At 41.1% G+C, this 20749-nt stretch overlaps 2 protein-coding genes across 3 annotated transcripts in view; both read left to right on the plus strand.

Annotated features, from left to right (window-relative positions):
* Positions 1-13297, plus strand: part of LOC131468219 (rRNA 2'-O-methyltransferase fibrillarin-like) — a gene marked incomplete at its 3' end in the record, with an annotated part of 28573 nt that extends 15276 nt beyond the window's left edge. The window contains exon 2 of the mRNA XM_058642233.1: positions 13174-13297. Coding sequence (XP_058498216.1) covers positions 13174-13297 — 124 coding nt within the window. The remainder of the gene's footprint in view (positions 1-13173) is intronic.
* Positions 13295-20749, plus strand: part of bsna (bassoon presynaptic cytomatrix protein a) — an 86968-nt gene continuing 79513 nt past the window's right edge. For both annotated transcript variants that reach the window (XR_009241777.1, XM_058644035.1), the window contains exon 1: positions 13295-13948. Coding sequence is in view for 1 of the 2 variants with exons in the window: in XM_058644035.1 (XP_058500018.1) it covers positions 13298-13948 (651 nt within the window). In the remaining variant the exon portion in view is untranslated. The remainder of the gene's footprint in view (positions 13949-20749) is intronic.

A 20749-nucleotide genomic window follows, 5' to 3' on the forward strand; every position in this document is an offset into this window, starting at 1 on the left:
TGAGTACATTTTGACTGACTTCTTTATAGGTCTGTTTTAGGGTTAAGATAGGGTGACCAGATAACGGACATGGAGAGGAAACATCCAGATTCCCTGCTCATTGTTCTTGGGGACTTTAACAGAGCAAACCTCAGCCGTGAACTGCCAAAATACAAACAACATGTTAAGTGTCCCACTAGGGACAAAAACACTCTGGACCATTGCTACACCATCTTAAAGGATGCATATCGCTCTGTCCCCCGTGCAGCCTTGGGGCTCTCTGATCACTGCATGATCCATCTTCTCCCAAACTACAGACAGAAATTCAAATCTGCTAAGCCTGTAGTGAAGACTGTGAAGAGATGGACCACAGAGTCAAAGTTGGAGTTACAGGCCTGCTTTGACTGCACAGATTGGAGTGTTTTTGTGGCTGCTGCTACAGATCTGGATGAACTCACTGACACTGTGACATGCTACACCAGGTTTTGTGAGGACATGTGTGTGCCGACCAAAACCTTCTGCACATACAACAACAATAAACCTTGGTTCACTGCTAAACTAAGGCTGCTTCGTCAGGCCAAGGAGGAGGCCTACAGAAGTGGGGACAGAGTCCTGTACAATACTACCAGGAACTCACTGACAAAGGAGATCAAAGTGGCAAAGAGGTGTTACACTGAGAAGCTGAAAAACAGGTTCTCAGCTAACAAGCCTGCGTCAGTGTGGAGAGGTCTACAAGAGCTCACCAACTACAGGAGACCATCCCCCCACATAGCAGCGAACCGTGAACTGGCTGACGACCTGAATGTCTTCTACTGCAGGTTTGAGAAGCCAACATTCACACCCATCACCCGATCCAACATCAGACAACCCTCATCTCCCCCTGCACCACCATCACCCCTCCCTCCTGACCCCCCACCATCACTCAGGATCTGTGAAGAAGATGTGTGTCAGCTCTTCAGGAAACAGAAGTCCAGGAAAGCTCCAGGCCCAGACGGCGTGTCACCCTCCTGTCTGAAGGTCTGTGCCGACCAGCTGGCCCCCATCTTTACCCAGATCTTCAACAGATCACTGGAGCTGTGTGAAGTCCCCTCCTGCTTCAAACACTCTACAATAATCCCGGTCCCCAAGAAACCAGCAATCTCAGGTCTAAATGACTACAGGCCCGTGGCCCTGACGTCTGTGGTCATGAAGGCCTTTGAGAAACTGGTGTTGTGCCATCTGAAGGACATCACAGGCCCCCTGCTGGACCCCCTGCAGTTTGCATATCGGGCAAACAGGTCAGTGGATGATGCCATCAACATGGGTCTGCATTACATCCTGCATCACCTCGACTCCCCAGGGACATATGCTAGGATCCTGTTTGTGGACTTCAGCTCGGCGTTCAACACCATCATCCCGGACATCCTGCACTCCAAACTCACCCAGCTCTCCGTCTCAGCCCCCACCTGTCAGTGGATTACAAACTTCCTCACAGATAGGAGCCAGCAGGTGAGACTGGGGAAAATCACTTCCAGCACCCGGACAATCAGCACTGGCGCCCCCCAGGGATGTGTGCTCTCCCCACTGCTCTTCTCCCTCTATACTAACGACTGCACCTCGAGTGACCCATCTGTCAAACTCCTGAAGTTTGCAGACGACACAACAGTCATCGGCCTCATCCGGGACGGTGACGAGTCTGCATACAGACGGGAGGTGGAACAACTGGTCCTCTGGTGTGGTCAGAACAACCTGGAGCTGAACACGCTCAAAACTGTGGAGATGACAGTGGACTTCAGGAGTAACTCCCCTGCTCTGCCCCCCCTCACCATCCTCAATAACACTGTGTCTGCTGTGGAAACCTTCAGGTTTCTAGGATCCACCATCTCCCATGACCTAAAGTGGGCACCAAACATCGACTCCATAGTCAAAAAGGCCCAGCAGAGGCTTTACTTCCTGCGACAGCTCAGGAAGTACAACCTGCCCCAGGAGCTGCTGATCCAGTTCTACACAGCAATAGTCCAGTCTGTTCTCTGCACCTCCATCATCGTTTGGTTTGCATCAGCCACCAAACAGGACAGAAACAGACTGAATCGCACCATCAGGACTGCAGAGAGAATCATTGGTGTCAAACTGCCCACCATCCAGGACTTGAACACATCCAGAGTCAAGAAACGGGCAGGTAGTATCTCTGCAGATCCATCACATCCCGGAAATAACCTGTTTGATCTTCTTCCCTCTGGCAGGCGTTACAGAACACTGTACACCAAAACTGCTAGACACAAGAACAGTTTCTTCCCCCAGGCCGTCACATTACTGAACACTTGACCAGTTTATTTGTTTACTTATATATTCACTATCTGCACTTTATCGTTTATATATATATATATATTTAAAAATAAACCGGACCTCTGGTCACCTTTTTTTTTATTCACTCTTGTCAAATGTATGTTAAGTTATGTTGATGTCTATGTTTCATGTACAGCGTGTGTTTGAAAAACCGGAGTCGAATTCCTTGTATGTGTTACATACTTGGCCAATAAAGCTGATTCTGATTCTGATTCTGATTCTGGTTAGGATAGTTTAGGTTAGGTTCAATTATAGAAAGACAAGATCTGATAATCTGATCTTTTGACATTTACAAGAAAGCTAAACTCTACTTTTTGTTGGGTAATAAAATAAATGGATTGGAATGTTGATTATCTCTGAGATTATTTTAGATTGTCCCTTATCTTTCTGAATTCATTTGTGAGAACAATGCTTCTCCCAACCTTTCTTTGAATTTAACTGCAATTGTCATTGTTTGCGGTTTTTAAGTAAAGTAATTTTAGCCACATTTATGTATAAGCCTTTGGAATTATTTTTAGCTTCTGGTTCTGAGAGCTTCTGCCTTTTTTAGAATCCAGGTAACTTTCAAAGCTTTTGGAGGACATCTGCTAATTTTACTCTGTAGTCATCCCATTGTATTTTGTTAATAAGGCTTATATTATGTTAAACGATACAATGCTAAATTTAAAAATGTGGATTTCAATTTATTTCCTTTAAAGTTCTTATATAATATCTCCATCCAGGGGTTGTTGATATTGACAAACATCCCCGGAGCCATGCTGCAAGATCTATGCTGAGAGTTTTTATGTTACTGCAAATGCCTCACTTTTATACGAGTGTGTTTGTGTGTGTGTGTGTGTGTGTGTGGGAATGTGAAAGTGAAAGAGAGAGTGGAGAATAAGGGTGGGGCAGCATTCTAAACAGGGTCATTCCTCCCTGAGCACCGTTCCCTCTCCTCTCCCCCATCTTTTCTTCTCTAGCCATTTTCTTCTCTCCCTCACTGCTTTTCCCTTTGATTATTTTCACATCAGCATCACTTTGTCAGAACATGACTGCTTCCCTTTTCCTCGCTTTCCTGATATGACCGAGGCAGCGGCTGCAGTCAGTCAGTCAGCCATCAAGGTATCCAGACAGCCAGTCAGTGCAGTGAGGCAGACAGACAGTCATCAAGGTTGTGAAGTATTCAGTCGGCATGTACCATAGATCTTTCAATACGTTAGAAGCAAGTTAACCTGTCAAAGTCTTGGGATTATGGCCACTTGTTGTTTGTAAGTTTAAATCAGTGTTAATGTCATTTGTTCTTTTTTTATGTGGCTAAATGTTGGATAGTTTGTCATATTTAACAGCCAGTCAGTTATGTATTTATTTATTATCCTGATCATGGTTTTGGTCACATCACCCAGCCTTGGCACCTCCAAGTTTTACTCCATTTATTACTCATGCTGCCGTCCAACCAGTCATGGCAAATCACACAGCAGACAGCCAGTATCAGAACAGTCAAGCACTGATTCTGTCAACAGCAGGTTAGTGAGTCAAGCAACCGATCGGCCAGAAAAAAAAAAACATCATTTTCAAGTTCCTTTTTTTGTTATAGCCTTTATTTGTCTTTGCTGTGGACTTGAATCGAATTAGAGGGGAATTGATGAGGCATCCTACTCCTCGATCAATGTCTCTGTATGTGTGTGTGTGTGTTACATAATGAACGATCAGTTATGCACTGTGGTGTTGATGGCATCAATAGTCATTGAAAAAAACGTCAGCCTGTTCACATATAGAGAGGTAACTGTGGACAGGTGTGTACATGTGTTATTTCATCACTCAGTTCACATAGAAGAGCACATCAGATTAAACACACGCTGTGTGTGCACGATCGTTGCCAGGACACGCACATAAACGGACACGTCAAGGAAAAGCGACGGACCAAAAAAAACCCTGTCCACGTTTGAAACACACAAATGTTCACCTTTGCACGGAAACCCACGACATGAACAGCGGTTGTTTTTTGCAGCCACCTGCTGAAAATGCTTTAGAAGGTTACCAAAACATAGTGTGAGCTAAAGCTATAAATAGATGTAGAAACGTATTAGACATCTGGCTGACACTGCTGCAACACCTGGGTGTTGTAGAATACAGCCAGCGCTCTAACTGTTGGTCTCCAGCCTCTCTGGCTGTAAATCAAAAGACAACGCTCAGACATTCGGTGTGCTGGGCATGTGCTGCTTCAAAGTGAATATGAGAAATGTTACTGTAGCTGTGGTGACGCTGGAGACATTTACTTACCTGCATAATTGCAAATGATAACATTCTTTATATGAATAGCAGCTCAGTGTCAATACAATATGACTTTCATGTTGGATTTACACTGTGAAAGTGATGGATTGTCTACTGTTGTCTGTGAAGGTTCTCAGTCATCCAGGTTATAGTCATCTTCAGTAGTTAGCTGAAGTATAGATTTAACCCTTTAACACCTAAGTCCGTCTGGACTTTTTTTTGTTGTGGCTTATTTTAAACATAAAAGGGCCAGAAAATGTCCTGTGAGTAAGTGCTTTTGCCCATTTTTCAATGGCAGTTATTTACAATATACTGCATGTAAAATAACACTTAAAAGAAAAGAAACACTAAATGTTGTGTGTTAAATGTGAAATTTGAACAATATAACTCATTTTTGTCTCAATGTCCAAAAACAGGCCAAAAAAAATGATGACTTTCTCCTCTCTGGTGACAAAGACGCTGATTCTCCGGCTTCCTGCAACAGCGCGAGTGAAATTACCGTAATAACCACACGTTGGCTTTGAGTTGCTTCCAGAAACCGCTGGAATTTTTTCCCAATGGCACAAACTGCCGCATAACTACGGTGATGCAAAGTGCGCGTGTGCAATCGTGTCGTCTGCACTCTGTGTTCAAGGGTTAAAAACTTAACTTAACTCTCAGGTAAATGTTGACATTCTTTACGCAGCAGATTAGACGGTCTACTGTTCAATCTATTGCATACTTACAACATTTTGACGATCAACACACCGCTAGAAAATAAAACAGATTCTCCAGGTTCTCGGGTTTCTTTCCACACTCTAAATACATGCAGCTTTTTGGGATTAGGCAGATTGGACACTCCAAATTGAATGTAGATGTGAGAGTGAATGGTTGTTTGTGATGGACTGGCGACCTGAATCTTGTCCAATGACCAAAGACCAGTGTCTGTGTTTAGTATCTGCTTCTCATCTTGTTTTTTTTGCAATAAGAGATTAAGTGACAGGAGTCAGTTTTTAAGGTGACGGAGAGCAAAATTCATCTCAAAGCCTCAGGATCAATTTCTCTTTAAATCCAGGTCAGTGTTCGTGGCCTTCACTCAGCGCCATGCGGCATGATTACAAAGCACTTGTTACCACGGCTCCCTGTGCCTTACATGAACTATCATTACTACTCTTGACGTTAGCACAGCATGTGTGTGCATTTACTGTAGATGGCGAGGGCCATGTTTCCTGACCCTATGCATTAATATTTGTCTGCATGATTGAATGTTCATGAATGTTCATGCCTCCAAGTCTGTTTGTGTGTTGATGTGAATGTTCAGTATTTGAAGCTTCAGTTCTTTGGAACCACTGACCTCATTTAATTAATAATAATAATAATAATAATAATAATAATAATAATAATATATAATAATGACTGTTACTCCTCTATGATATGAACACTGTTCTTTTTTTTTTTTTGGGAAGAATTAGAAATCTTGGACATGTAAAAGTTCCATGCTACTTCAGCTGCAAAAACCCGAGCTGCATGACAAACAGATGTGCTTGAATTAGTTGTGGTTGGTCCGTTTTAGAAGTGCTTATACTGTGATGCTTGTAGGAGTGATTTAAAACATGAAACAGTGCCGTCTCCTCTGTCACAAAACAGATGAGATTTCCGCCCCCCCCCCTCTCCTTTTCCCATTTAATGACACATTCCTTCTTTACCACACAGCATTATCATCACCATCAGCTGAAAAGAGGAGATTATGTGCTTTGGAGCTTGAATGCATATAACGGTCGCAGCTGTTATGTAACTTTAGCTTAAGCTTTAAGTGACACGTGAGATCACAGCCTCACTGTACGATTTATTACTGTAATTATAGGCCCCGTGCCAAATGTGGTGTTCACTGAATGAAAGCTGGTATTCATTTTTCATGTAATTAACTATTAATATAATGTATTAATGAACTAATATTTGTGAACCAGACTGAAATAAAACAATGCACTTAAAGCGAGAGGTTGTTGATACCTACTACACAACTAGATTAGTTTAAATTGTGCCACAGTGGGTTGAGGCAGGTATTCAAATGAATGACCTGGTGCAGTCATTGGTTTGAGTGAGACAAAAACAACTACAGTCACTTATTCCCTTTATTAAAATTGTGAAAAATAGAGAGAATTATCACAGGAAACCAGTCTCTCTTAAAAACTGACAGGCAGTGAATCCTCACTGTGTGCATGTTGGCATGTCTGCATATTTTCTTTATCAGCTGCTTTATCCTGTTTTAATTTGCTGTTACAAGGGCCATGTTTCCCATAAAGCTTGATTCTTCATTCCAAATGTATGCAGAATACCATATAATACGTATATGTCTAGTTATATTGGGTATGCTGTATGTTTGCGTGTAGATGCCCAATAGACTTGGTCTCATAGTAACCCCAGTGTTGTTTTGAGGAAGAGAAAAGAGCAGCAGCTGCACTGTGACACAGGTGAGCGCTCTAACATAGATGATGGACCGGCTTCACGTGTGCTCGTTTAATATATTTCACCTTGAAGACCGATAATAGAAAGTGCTTGAATTGGCTGCTGTTATTCAGTGAATCAGTCAGAGAAACAAAAGGAAACAAGAGCCTGGGAATATTCATGTGAATTCAGAGAGAGGAAGAGAAAGGAAAAGAGGACAGAGCGAGCAGAGATATGATTCAGAAGGCGACCCAGCAAACTGTTCGTTCAGACAATGAGTTTTCGGTCTGAGGTGGAGAGGAGTGACTGCTCTTCTGAGACAAGGAAGGAAGTCACTGAAGAGGGGAAGCACCCCAGCACAAAGCCTGCAATATAGAAGCCAAACTATAACTTTAACTCTAGCCAAGTGAGTATGACTGTTAGTTTTCTGAGCTCCAAAGATTATGACTTTGTCTTATTTTGCATACTTTTGGCTAAAATAATGTATCAAACGCAACACAAATGCACCCATGGGTTTTAGTACACCTCCAGGCACTGCATGTTGCCACAATTGGTTTATTTTATGCATCTAAAATAATAAGTGTAAGTGTCTAACAACAGAAAATGCATGAATGTTATATTGTCAAGTATGTGAAACTTTTAGATGTTACAGTTTTCTATATCTTCTTTTAATATCATGTCAGTTGTCTGTTGTCTTTAACAAGATATCTACATATAGATATATAAATATCAAGTGCAAACGTCAATTGACTGTCACTAGCTTGTTGACATTGTCTGCTGACAGTGAAACAAGTTTGTTTCCATTTTGTTTGTTTGATTTTTGAGTATTAATTGATCAAAGAAACCAAAGTCACACCAGACAAGTTGGTTTCTAGTCTGCTGAACGTCAGCCTCACAGATGTTTGCATCAAAAATGAATGAAAATAAGGCAACTTCAGCTCAAAAAGTTAATATGAATCAGCCTTAGAGTGAGGGAACAAAGCAAAGAGGAATGAAAAAGAGATGCAAAAAATAAATGGGAGTTGAACTGGAGGGAAAGCAGGATGAAGTAGGTGGCAGATGGGAATAAATGGGCCGTACGAAAGCATTTTTGTCAGCAGCTCTTTGTGGGAAGAAATGGAGGAAGAAGAGAAATAGATGTTTAGTTTGGGTCCACCAACAGCATAAACAGACCTGTTTTGCCGCTGCTCATATTGGAATGTACTGGTCCAGGGGGAAAACAATCAGGTTCTCTCTGCATATCAACCAAGAAAATGATATTATGACTAAGACTGAGAAGAAAAAAAGAGATTCCCCCCTGCCCACATTTTCTTTATCATACTCAATATGCGATATATAAGCATTATGTCACTCCACCAAAGCCTAACAACCCTAAACATTTTACGAGCTTTCCCAGTGTGAATAGCAAAGCATCGACTGATCACTGTACGCGACAGTAGTTAAGAGTATAAAACGACCTCAGACACACCACTAAATGCTGCTCTGGGTTAAAAGGTTCTCGGGGAGACTCTCAGATGCAGCTCAGTCATCAGCAACAGTACCCAAAACTGTCCCAGCGTCATCCTAAAGTCACGAACGACAGAAGTATGTGGCAGCGCTTCTTAGCTTTTCCGTCCATTGTGTAGTGGGATATTGAATGACGTATATGTTTCGGTTTCTGTAGGACACAGTGGTTTTGACTTGATAGACTTGATGGAGGTGAAAGTTGAGTCTGATACTGAGGCCTCTTTCAGACATTAGTCTTATGTCTCATGCCACAGTACTTAATAATAGAATAATACCAATACTGGGGGGCGCTCTAGAGCTTTTGTCTTCATCTTCACAATCACACAACCTTAACTGTCAATGTCACTCTTACATGACCAGTAAACAAACACTATCTCTGTCTCCAGACAACAGATTAATGGTTATAATGGGATGTGGGTGAAATCACTTTGACTGAACAAGCATGATCACTGAGTCATTCAGCGCTGGTTGCGACACTGATAATTGTCCCCAGTGAGATGCTGAGGTGAAGTCTGTTCCTAAAATATTTGGGCTGTCACTTACGTTAGCCTCACTTTCTCACAGCAATTAGTGCTGGTGTCTTCCTGAAAATGAGAATGAGTCACCAGATGTCTCTTTGTTGTGTGTCTCCTTATCTTCTTCTTCTTATTATTTTTTTTCTTTTTTCTGGTGTTTGGTTTTCCCCTTTTCATTTCATGTGGATTATTCTATGCTATTTTTTTGCAGTGCTGACCTTGAGAATAAACTGCAAAAATATTATTCTCCAGAGAGATAGCATTCAGAATGTGCCATCAAAGATTTAACCACGGAGTTACTTAATGTCGGGGGGGGGGGGCTGATCAGATTACATGTGGGAAACATTGTATGTAAATGAAGCTGTAGTAGGTCAATAAGGCTTGAAACACAAATCATTTTAATGCTGTGAATATTTTTTGCCTCACATTTTGGGAAATGTTACTGTGGTCTTATGTCTATAAAGGACTATAATCACAATGGACTAGTTTCTTCAACATTCCTTCAGGAGCAAAACCAATTTTGAACCGTCTGAACACACACACACACACACACACACACACACACACACACACACACACACACACACACACACACAGACATTTATACAAACAAGAAACTGCTGTTGCTGTGTGTCCTTGGACTGGGTGGATGAAAGAGTATGTGAAGAGAACCCTAAATATGGGCTACAGTCTAACGGGAAATGAAACTGCAAACCTATGAGTTGGTCTGTCTCCACGTTACCTTTTCATTTTCCATCATCTATGTCCCTGTCAGCTCTAAGTCTCTAATTCTACCTTCTCCCTCAGTTTCACACTCAAACGTTTTGTTGAATCACCCTTTTTTTCTTTGTAGAGCTCACACATGTACTCACCTGAGATAAGATAGTCCTTTATTTGTCCTGCAGTGGGGACATTTACAATGTTACAGCAGCAAGGACAGTAAAGGTAAAGATGATAAATAATAAACAAGCATTACCAAAAAGGTACAATATATAAAGATATTAACACTAAGACTATAAACATTGAGGTAAAATAGAATGTGGAATGTACATTGTAGACAGTTTGCAGAATATACACAGTATGGACTTGATATTTACAGTATAAATAGACAAAGGTTGAACATGGGAAATTGTATAAGAATGAGTATATTGAACATGGAAGTGAGGAATGAGGAGCCTGGTGATGTGTGGTCTACTGGGAGCAGTGTTTGTTGTACAGTCTAACAGCTGCAGGGAGGAACGACCTGCGATAACACTCCTTCAGACATTTAGGACACACAACTGTGTTGCTCTTTGCAATTGTGTTTAAAGGGTGTGCAATATGTCATTGTGAGACAATAGAGATGGATTTAAAAATTGCTATTAGATCAAAAACATCACTCTGTCCTGCAAAAGCCACATTTTATCTTTTCAGGTTTCAAGTTTACCTGAACCTGAATCTGAAGTTTTACAATCATGTTAGTAGTGATGTAAAGCTTTTTTTATTCTGTCACTGTCAGTCATAACTCAAAGGGACTTTTCCTTGATTGGGGGAATTGTTGCTAGAAAGACACAAAGGATCGTTTAAGGTTCACTTGCCTTCAGAGAGTGGAAATAAAAAACGAGCGATTTAACAAAGGAAAAGAAAACCATCAGGGGAGCGAGGCCATGGTCAGTGCCAGCTGAAAAATAATGGCAGTAGGCAGAGAGGCAATGAAGAGAGGAGAGACTTAACAGAAAGGAGGACAAAAAAATTAATGGTTTTTTTGGAAAAAAATACTGAAAAAAAGAATGATAAATTAAATGGAAAGAAAGAATAGTCGGGGCCGTGTTCAACCATGTGAACAAGCATGTTCACATATTGTTTGTCTCATGTTGTCGGTCAAAACGTACACCGACAGCACAGCCTATAGGCAATCTGATGAAAAAGATGTTTTTCTTCATTTTAGCGCCACATGAGCACTAAGGGTTAATGTCACAATAATTGAATGATAGTGTCCTAAGGCATTGGTTTGTACTTTTTAACCTCCTCTCAGGAATGTGGTATTTACTGCGTGTATTTAATGTGTGTCTGTGAATGTGTGTCTTTCCACTGACTATTATATTCCACTTTAATTTGTTGATGCTGCTGGATGTTCGCAGCTCCTTTCACGGCTTTCAGCAGCAAGCAGTGAATGAAACAGTAATTATTTTTTCTGGTTTATTTATTATTATTTTTGCTTTTCCGTCTCTGCCGGTGCAGGTAATTGAATGTGTTAGAATACAGTGACAGATAGATATTTTTTTTCCATTATACAATCAGTCGGCAATAAACAACTCTTCTCATTACACTTACTTTGCCCCACCAGCAGTATATGAAAATGAATTAAAAAAAAAAAAAAGCTTTCAGCAATTAAGTCGTTAATCGAATTTCAGTGATGTGTTTTTTTTGAAGAAGCTTTAAGGACAAGGATGGATTATGTTATGGTATGCATTGTGATGGACTGACTGATTAGTTTTTTTTTGGAGATTCACGTTTTTCACAATCAAGAAACTTTATTGTCATTGTGCAGCAGTAGAAACAACAGTGTTAGGTTTCCTAGAGTAGGCAAGTTTTGCTTCGCCCTTTTTCTTTTTAAACACAGATGAGTGAGTTTTCTTGTTCATTGTTTGTCTCGTCTTCTCCTTCAGTAATTGTTGATGCAGCGCCACCTCAGGCGAGGAGGGGGACACGTTATTCAAAAGGTTCGGTTTGTTTCACTGAAGTGCAGTGTGAAAGCAAACTCGGACCTGTTGAATGTTGCAACCCCGAATTGAACCGAGGAGTCCCCAATCATAGCGAGTCTAGCTGACTACAGTATTTGGTGTGAAAAGTGTCTCAAGGCTGAGATGGTGCAACACATCCTGCATCCATGGAGTCCAGCTCGGGTAGTGGGGAGACTTCCTTTTGGCCAACAGAGTGACAGATTTTGTTATTTGACGTTTAGTACCGACTAGATTCTTATTGTTGACCCCTGCCACCCCAAAGATAGCAATTGGAAGACGTCTGCCAGAGTCTTGAAGATGGTATTCCAGTAAGTGGACAAGCTAGGACAGTGCCATAGAGTTTGGCTTTTGAGAAGTGAAGGCGATGTAACACCTTAAATTGAATTACTCCAAGCCAGGCACATAATGAGGCAGAGTGCACCCCCTGCAGCGCTGCTCCCTACTGTTCTGGTGAAATACCCCCCCACACCCCAGCCCAGGTCTGTCTCCCACATGGATCTCAGAGTCTCCAGGGATAGGTTCTGTAAATTAGCAATGCACTTATAAATAAAGGCAACTGCACCTCTCAAGGAGAGGACAGATTTCATAGGTGACTCCTCTTGAAGGAAGGGGAAAAATCTAAAGAAATTAGATTGTGTCAAGTTAACTTTATTTCTTCGTTGTTCAAATGTAGGAAATATTACATCTATAAAAATTCTTTTCATGTTATCATTACCCTCACTTTTCCAAAATGCCAAAAGAGCCATTCACAATAGATGGGCAACATATCACAGAATCACAACGTAACAATGTAGTTTATGTGTTTTGTCTAGCTGAACCTCACAAGTCTTTGTTTTCTCCAAGATGACATTTGCAGCCACGCAATTTCATGTCCACTTCATGGATATATGAACTTGACATGGATGCTAAAACATGTCCCAGATAGAAAATTCAGTTTCCAGTTGATGAGCCATATAAGATCAATGGGCATCATTTAAAAAGCGTTTGTTTTTCTTTGGAGGAGATTATGTTGCAAGGCACAATTATTACTGTGAGCCTAAACAGCAACTGGTGTTGTGACTATTAATTGGCATGACTAAGAAAACCTGCCATAGTCTTACCCAGGAATCATTTCATTTTTAACTTTCTTGTTAGAGCTGTGAGCGCCACAAGGTGAAGACTTTGTGTGTGTGGGTTATTGTATTTGTGGCTTTGTGAGAACCAAAAACCGTATAAACCGTAAGGAATGAGGACATTTGGGCAAAGTGAAGACATTTTGGATGTCCTTATTGCTTTTTCGGGGTTAAGATCTGGTTTTAGGGTTAGGGTTAGAATTGGGTTTAGGTTAGCTTAACTCAATTCTTGGTTATGGTTAAGGTATGTGTGTGTGTGGGAAACAAATGTTATTTGCCCATTTGATAGATAATAATGCTTTTTTTTTTTGTCCTTTGTGCTTCCTCCCTTTCTTTTAGGGGCCAAATGGGTAGCCCCAAGCCTGCCATGCAACAAGGAGGACATGGAGGAGGAGGGATGGGAAGAATAGGAGGAGGAGGAATGGGAGGAGGAAGAGTAGGGGGAATGGGAGGCGGAGGAGGAATGGGAGGCGGAGGAATGGGTGGAATGGGCGGAGGAGGAATGGGAGGTGGAGGAATGGGCAGAATGGGAAGTGGAGGAATGGGAGGTGGAGGAATGGGCGGAATGGGAAGCGGAGGAATGGGCGGAATGGGAAGTGCAGGAATGGGAGGTGGAGGAATGGCCGGAATGGGAAGTGGAGGAATGGGGGGAATGGGAGGAGGAGGAATAGGAGCAGGTATGGGTACAGGTGGAGGAATAGGGTCCAGAACTGGCGAGCCTTACCGTCTGGCAACTCATGAGACTACGACTCCTCCCCGACATATGCAGTCCAGCCAGGGCTCTGGTCTCGGTACGGGTCACGGCCGTACTGGGTCCAGTATGGGAGGCCATGAAAGTCCCGGCCAGCACGCATCTCGTAGAAACCTCCAAGTCGACTTCAGTGGCTCCAGGAAAGGCAGATCTCCATCGGCTTCTCCTGACCGCAGCATGACGCCCACCTCACCTTACTCGGTGCCCCAGATTGCTCCCATGCCAAGCAGCAAACTGTGTCCAGTGTGCACCACCACAGAGCTGTCCAACCCACCGGCTGTACCCAACTACAACACCTGCACCCAGTGTAAGGCCACTGTCTGTAACCAGTGTGGATTCAACCCCAACCCACACCTCACTGAGGTAGGTCAGCTTTCACTGTGCTCATGTGAATGTATAGAACATTTTAAGGTGTACGATTTCTACCAATAAACCCTCCTAAATGTTACACACTGGACCTTTAAACTCTTAACTCTCTCTGTCTTCACTTTTCTACTGTAATTGTCTGTAACAATAGGAATGATGTCATAGTGTTCTAATAATACTTATTACACTGTAACCTTAATATATTGATGACTAAATAAAAATGTAATGGGGATTTATATTAAGAGACATTTGTGTATGAATAATATTTTAATCCAGTGAGCACATACAAGTGTTAAATAACTCACAGCAAGAAAAAGTGAACAATGAAAGTTGGATTTTGAAAACAGGTCCTACTGAAACAGAAAAGAAGATTTTTTCTGGCCTATTGTCAGGCAAGAGAAAGGCTAGAGGGAGATGTTTTGCTTTGGTGTGAGGCTTTTTGTTTTATTTTTGCGTGCCAGTAACACACTTTTGACTTGAATGAGATTCAATTATAGTGAGTGAATAAAGTGAATGAGTCAGGGGAGCGACAGACGTGAGATAGATGGATTGAGGAAACAGAGATATATGAAGACAGAGAGAGAGAGAGAGAGGTAGAATTGAAGAGCATGGTGAAAATAAAAAGATAATGACACGCTTTAATTATGTGTATGTCCTGATAATTCAATTTAAAGACTGAATGATTTAAATAATTGAAAATAAATGAATGAGCGAAAGAAGGAAAGCAAGACAGCACATAAAACTGTGCGTGTGTGTATGTGTGTGTATGTGAAGTGGAGGTCTTTGTCTGTGTGTGATAGACAGCAAGTGTAAAGGCATAGCAAGTGGCAGTAATTCCTTCCAGAGTCTCTGACAGAATCTCAATTAATGTCCAGAGACAAGACACACAACACTTGACTGTGTGTGTGTGTGTGTGTGTGTGTGTTTGTTTATATACTTGAAACACTGACCTTGTCCAGATCAGTTTTTCCCATTGGGACCAAAACCTGGTACTAATGAGGCTGAACCTCATTTCTGTTGAACTTAAACTTTAAGTTTAAGGCTAAGATTTGAATTGTGGCTGGGTTCAGTTTAGACATTACCAGGTTATGTTTGAGGTTAGGCAGAACACTTTGTTTAGGCTGTCCAAAATGAATGGAAGTCAATCCAGTGTCCTCAGAAGAATAGCTGCACCGTTTTGTTTTCAAAAGAAAGAGAGAGGAAGTAGAAATAGAGAGGTTTAGAAAGAAAGGACAGATCGCAGGCCAGCTCTCCACCACGTCAATGAGTTCAAAGAATCAGCTGGTCTATGTCTAAGCCTCCATGTCCAGAAAGCACAGCATGGAGCAACAGGAACGCATCCACACACCATTCAGAAGCTAAAGTCATATGTTCATATGTTGGTGCAGTGATTAGTATTGTTGCCTCACAGCAGGAAAGTCACCAGTTTGGATCCCGATTTGCCCAATGGATTTTCTGTGTGGCGTTTGGATGTTCTGTCTGTGTGCACATGGGTCCTTTCTGGGTTCCTCCCATAGACCAAAAACATGCAGATTAAGGTTAGGGAATGAGGTTAATTGGACACACTAAAGCGGGCCACACGGTTGGTGTAGTGGTTAGCACTCTTGCCTTTGCAGCAAGAAGACCCGGGTTATGGATGGATAGATGGATAGACGCTCTAAAGCAACCATAGGTGTGCATGAATGGTTGTTCTTCTCTGTACGTTGGTCGCACGGTGGACCAGTGACCTGTCCAAGGTGTACCCTGCCTTTCACCCTATGTCAGCTGGGATTTGCTCCAGCCCCATCGTGACAGGATAGAGTGGGAGAAAATAGATGATGCAGCACCCAAACAAGAGTGGTTGTGTTGTTGTCTTAACACCCCGGAAAGTGATAGCTGGGGAGTGACAATGCACATGCAGGAGGACGTTATGTAAGCCGGTCGTATGTGAATGAGACTATGAGGGAAGCATGCTGCATTTTAATCTTCCTGACTGAGCTTATGCTACACCTCCATTCTATGTATTTATTTATAACTGTTATTTAGCAAACGGTATGAACAAACAATATATGCTACTTGAATTTTACATCTGTGAAAACATAAGACTTTGACAAAGTGATTACTGCAGGTTAAAAATGTAGGGGATGAGTTGATAAGCCTCTGACTTATATGATATGGACTGTACATGTGACAAATGAACACACACGCACACACAGCCTCTTGTCTTACTGTCATTTATGCCAGAACCTTGTGCAATAAATGATTATGTTAATTAAGGGCAAAAGCCCACAGGAAATATGGAAAACATATTATGCAATGCAACACATCAGCATAAAGTTCAATCATCTTAAAAAAAAACAAAAAAAAAACAGAATTTATTATTATTTATTTATTTACCTCACAGAGTTTGCGATAGTAAAAAAAATACGGAAACGTGGGAATATTTTTTATTTAGATTGTAAAATTTGATGAATAATATGTACGCTTGGACCTTTAAAAATAAATAAAATGAGAAGAGAGACCACCCCCCCCATTTTAGATTTAAAAAAACTCAAATATATAAATCTCAGGTCATATTTACTGCATTATTTAACTTTAAATGCCAAACTTTTGTCATTTAAAAACCTGTAGAAAAGTCCCTCAGATGCATGGCAGCACTCCCGCCTTGTTGTGTCTGCTGCTATGGATTAATACTTAAACTGAACATTATCCTTTATTATCACAGTTAATCAATGCGCTGTGTGTCCTGATAATCTAATAAGCAGTGCCAGGCTCCATATCCCACAAACTATGCTTCCATTCCATTTGCACCACATCATGTTTAGCAGGCTGAACCCCGCACAGCTGAAGAGATTATTTCATATTAACAGGCCAGAGATGTTTCATTAAAGCTGTTGAATGAGTCGCACATGTAGTCCTGCCATATACGTCGTGTTTAAATTGTGTTGACTCGATTGAAGGAGAATTACGTAATTAGTGTTTGAGGGGGTTCAAGAATCAGAGAGATTTTTACTCAGCAAATGTGGGTTTTTGGTAACACAGCTTTCTGTGTGTTCCATGATGAATGAGGGATGGAACTTTAGCCGCTTTCAGTCTTAGAGATGGAAAATACTGCGTATCAGCAGTTCGTGGCTGTACAAAAAAGATATCACAGCCTACCTCGTTATTTTTAAGTTTAATTTTATTCTTCACACAGTGTGTTTTAGTGTGAACCTTGATGTGTGGATGTTGATAAACATGACTCTACAGGCCATAGTGAAATGGAATTTCAGCAATTTAATGGAGGCTTTTATCCAAAGTGCCCTGAGTGGGCAGCTGCTAGCTGCAAGAGTTGTACATGACCAGAAATCGCTGGTCCTGTATTCTCTTCTTCTTTATCCACTTGTATGATAAAAAGCTATGAAAATGTTGAAAAACACCCTTCAGCATCAAACTCATCTGGATATGCAGCACAATGTGAAGTGTTTACATAAAGTAAACATCAGGCGTATACATACATGATGTTGGTATTATTATAAACAGATATTTTAAAAACATTTCTATTGTTTTGTGCAGCCCCAGATGTGATCTTTGCTGCATGGGTAGCAGTTCAAATCAAGTCACTTAATCATAGTGTGTAAACAAGTGCGACTTGAAAAGGTTTCCCATTTCCTGTGGCAACTGTCGTTCACACTAACTTGATCTTCTCCCTCTCAGCCATTTTCTATCTAAGCCCTTTGGCAGCACGTCTTCCTCCCTGTAGCCCCTTTGTTGTTGAACAGACTGTGCACTAATTTTAGACTCAGCGTGCACATAGTGCTGCTAATGGAAATGCGTGTATGTGTGTGTGTGTGTGTGTGTGTGTGTGTGTGTGTGTTAGTTGGATTAATTAGTTTCCAGCAAAATCTGCAAATTGCGCTTCTCTGTTCCCGTCTCTCCAATCTTCACATCTGCCTGTCACACATTGTTTTTATGTGCGTGCGCGTGTGCGTGTGTTTATGTGTAACAGACAGATGCATGAACAGTTTGTTCAATTTTCGGCAGATTAATAGCTATTTATGTGCAACTCATAAATTACTGAACATTTTTGAGCTTCATCAGAACAAATCATTCATGTCTGACTGTTTGGAAACAGAGCAGGAATAACAGTGTTGGTCTTGTTTACTATTTACAAGTGAACCTGATAAAGGTCAAAAGCAGCAACAATTTAGAAAGATAAAAAGTGGGATGATAGAAACTCATTGGCTATATAATTCCATTCATACTATACAATATCATATATTAAGCGTTACTCTGTCTGATTAAAATTGTGCACATTATGATGCTAAACAGGAGCACTGAGAATATGTCGCCATGGTTTATGTCAGTTATTTGAAACAGTTTTAATTTCAGATTTCTGACACAGTTCTCCCCTTTGGAAAAAGCCATGACACTGACAGGGACTGAGGAAAAACAACAAGAACAAGGTACATGGATATAGACAGATTCACATGGACACGGTAAAGGACGTCAGTACATGTTATCACCACAGGTCGCGTCTGATCCGGAGATCCTTCCAGCCCATTTCTCATAAGAGCTGTTTTACGACTTTATCACGGTGAATTTAACTCACAGCTGGAGCAACAGAAAAAAGAACATATCCACTTACAGACTCTTTTAAGCTATTTAAGCTGCAGCTCTGACAATGAACTAATGTTGAGTTTGTATTATAAAAAAAAAACAAAAAAACATTATACGTAATATAATATGTAAATGTTCCCCTTCTAGCAATATAACTTAGTCTTGGAACTGTGAAGCACATACTACGGTTTGTGTGTCTAGAACTGTCTCCGTTACGATCACATGATGTAGACAACATGCTATACTTTTTACCATTCATTTTACTGGTCAATTAATGATCAAGAATTAAAGATACAATATTTAGTAGTATGGCACCAAATGATCTAAATATTACATATATGTGAGCCATAACATTTCCAAATACTCTTTAAAGGCGACATAGAATGCTTGTATCACACATATATGTTAGTTATGGAGGTCTACTTACATATATTAACTTGTTTTCATGGTTATAAACCTACTAATCGCTGCAAACGAGCCGATCAAAATATCTCCTCACTGACGCTCTCGTCAGCCGCGCTGTTTCAGACCAAAACCACACCCCCAGAACGTGGACTGTGTTGTGATTGGCCAGCCAACGAGAGCTTTCCTACTGTCCTGTGATTGGCCAGGTACCTGGAAGTGACGTAATAGATAGGCCAGCTCTCAGATACACAGCTCCCCCTCTGGCACGGTGGATGCTCTGCATCTCAGCAGCTACAACGAGAGTAGTTCTTCTTCTTCTGCGGTTGAATGTACGCAACCGGATGTGCCCGGACTAGTGCCCGCACCGGGAGGCGCTACGGTGGTGAGAGGAGTGGTGAGGATTTCTGATGACGACATCAAACTACGGAAGTGCCGATCCGCTTCGCAGAGCCCAGGAAAACAATAAAACCCTATTTTCTCAGCAGTGGCTGAACTGTTTGTTCTGAAACTTTAGGGTTTCATAAACGAGGTAATGACGCAGATACACACACAAACGCAGCGTTAATTGGAGCTTCCGGTCTATGTGGCCTTTAAATAAATAGAAATCAGTTTCTTTTCAAGGTAACAGATCCTTTCATTTTTTTTTTTGACATCCACTTTAAATGTCGTTTGGAGCAAAGCGTCATGGAAATATTGTCTTCTCGTGTGTTCTCTTCCCGTAATGAAGAAACGAGACAACAATGCAGCGGCTCACATAATCCCGTGCTGCTTCTCAACATTATCAAACTAAAGGTCTTACGTTATTGTTTTGATTGAGAGACAGCACAAATGACATACTGATTATTCCACTTCCAAGCTCTTTTAGAGTCTGATGACAGACTCTTATGGTTATGCCATCGCTCTTATGACACTGTCCACAGACGGCCTATAGATTAGGTTATTAGAAATGAAAAGAAAAGAAAAGAAAAACACACACACAAACATCAACGTTAATCACTGTTCCTGAAGTTATTACTAGTTTTCTTTACTAGTAATTACTAGTCATTATCTGGTCGTATAGAACAAACTCACTTTGTGATGAACACTTGTGCCCATCCTAGTCTAGCATGTGTGAAGTGGGCCGCCCCCTTTCCTTACAGCAGTGCTGATGATGACAACAATAATAATGCCACTGATAACAAGTTACAGATATGACACGAGTAATTATCGCTTACATTTCTTGCACAAGACTTGATATATTCATCACCTTAATGGCAGTTTTGTGCCAGTGCTGATGTTTTCTCTGGAATGACTGACATGACTACGTGGGCCTAAATGAGGAGATGTATTTTCATCAGCGCAGACGGGAGCGTAATGATTATAATTCCGAGACGATACCTAGAACTGAAATAAATAGAGTGCCTGTTGTGAGCTCATCAGCGCCTCATTGTCTCCCGCTTTTCCTCTGTAGTTTGAGTAACAACTGCCGCCCAAATCTCTCTGTAATGTTTCACAACAAACCTATTATTATTTAAAAGACTTTGAACTGCACTGATGCGAGGAACAAGGGAAGATGTGTTCTGTACACAGATTCTACATCCGGGATTTCACGTTTCATTTGTATGCATTTTATAAAGAATGTGCAAATATACTCTCATTAAATGTAATGTTCTGAACTGAGTAGCAGGTATAAAGGTAATTGTGGAGGCTACAATCAAGCCATTTGAGATCCTGCAACACATAGAGTAAAGACAACGAATAAGGATCGAACCATTTTGACCTTTCAGTTTAACTACTCCTGTGGAAATCTTAATACAATAGCTTTTGAATGGCTCT

This window comes from Solea solea, chromosome 11 (genome assembly GCF_958295425.1).
Source record: "Solea solea chromosome 11, fSolSol10.1, whole genome shotgun sequence".
In the NCBI taxonomy this organism is placed as follows: Eukaryota; Metazoa; Chordata; class Actinopteri; order Pleuronectiformes; family Soleidae; genus Solea; species Solea solea.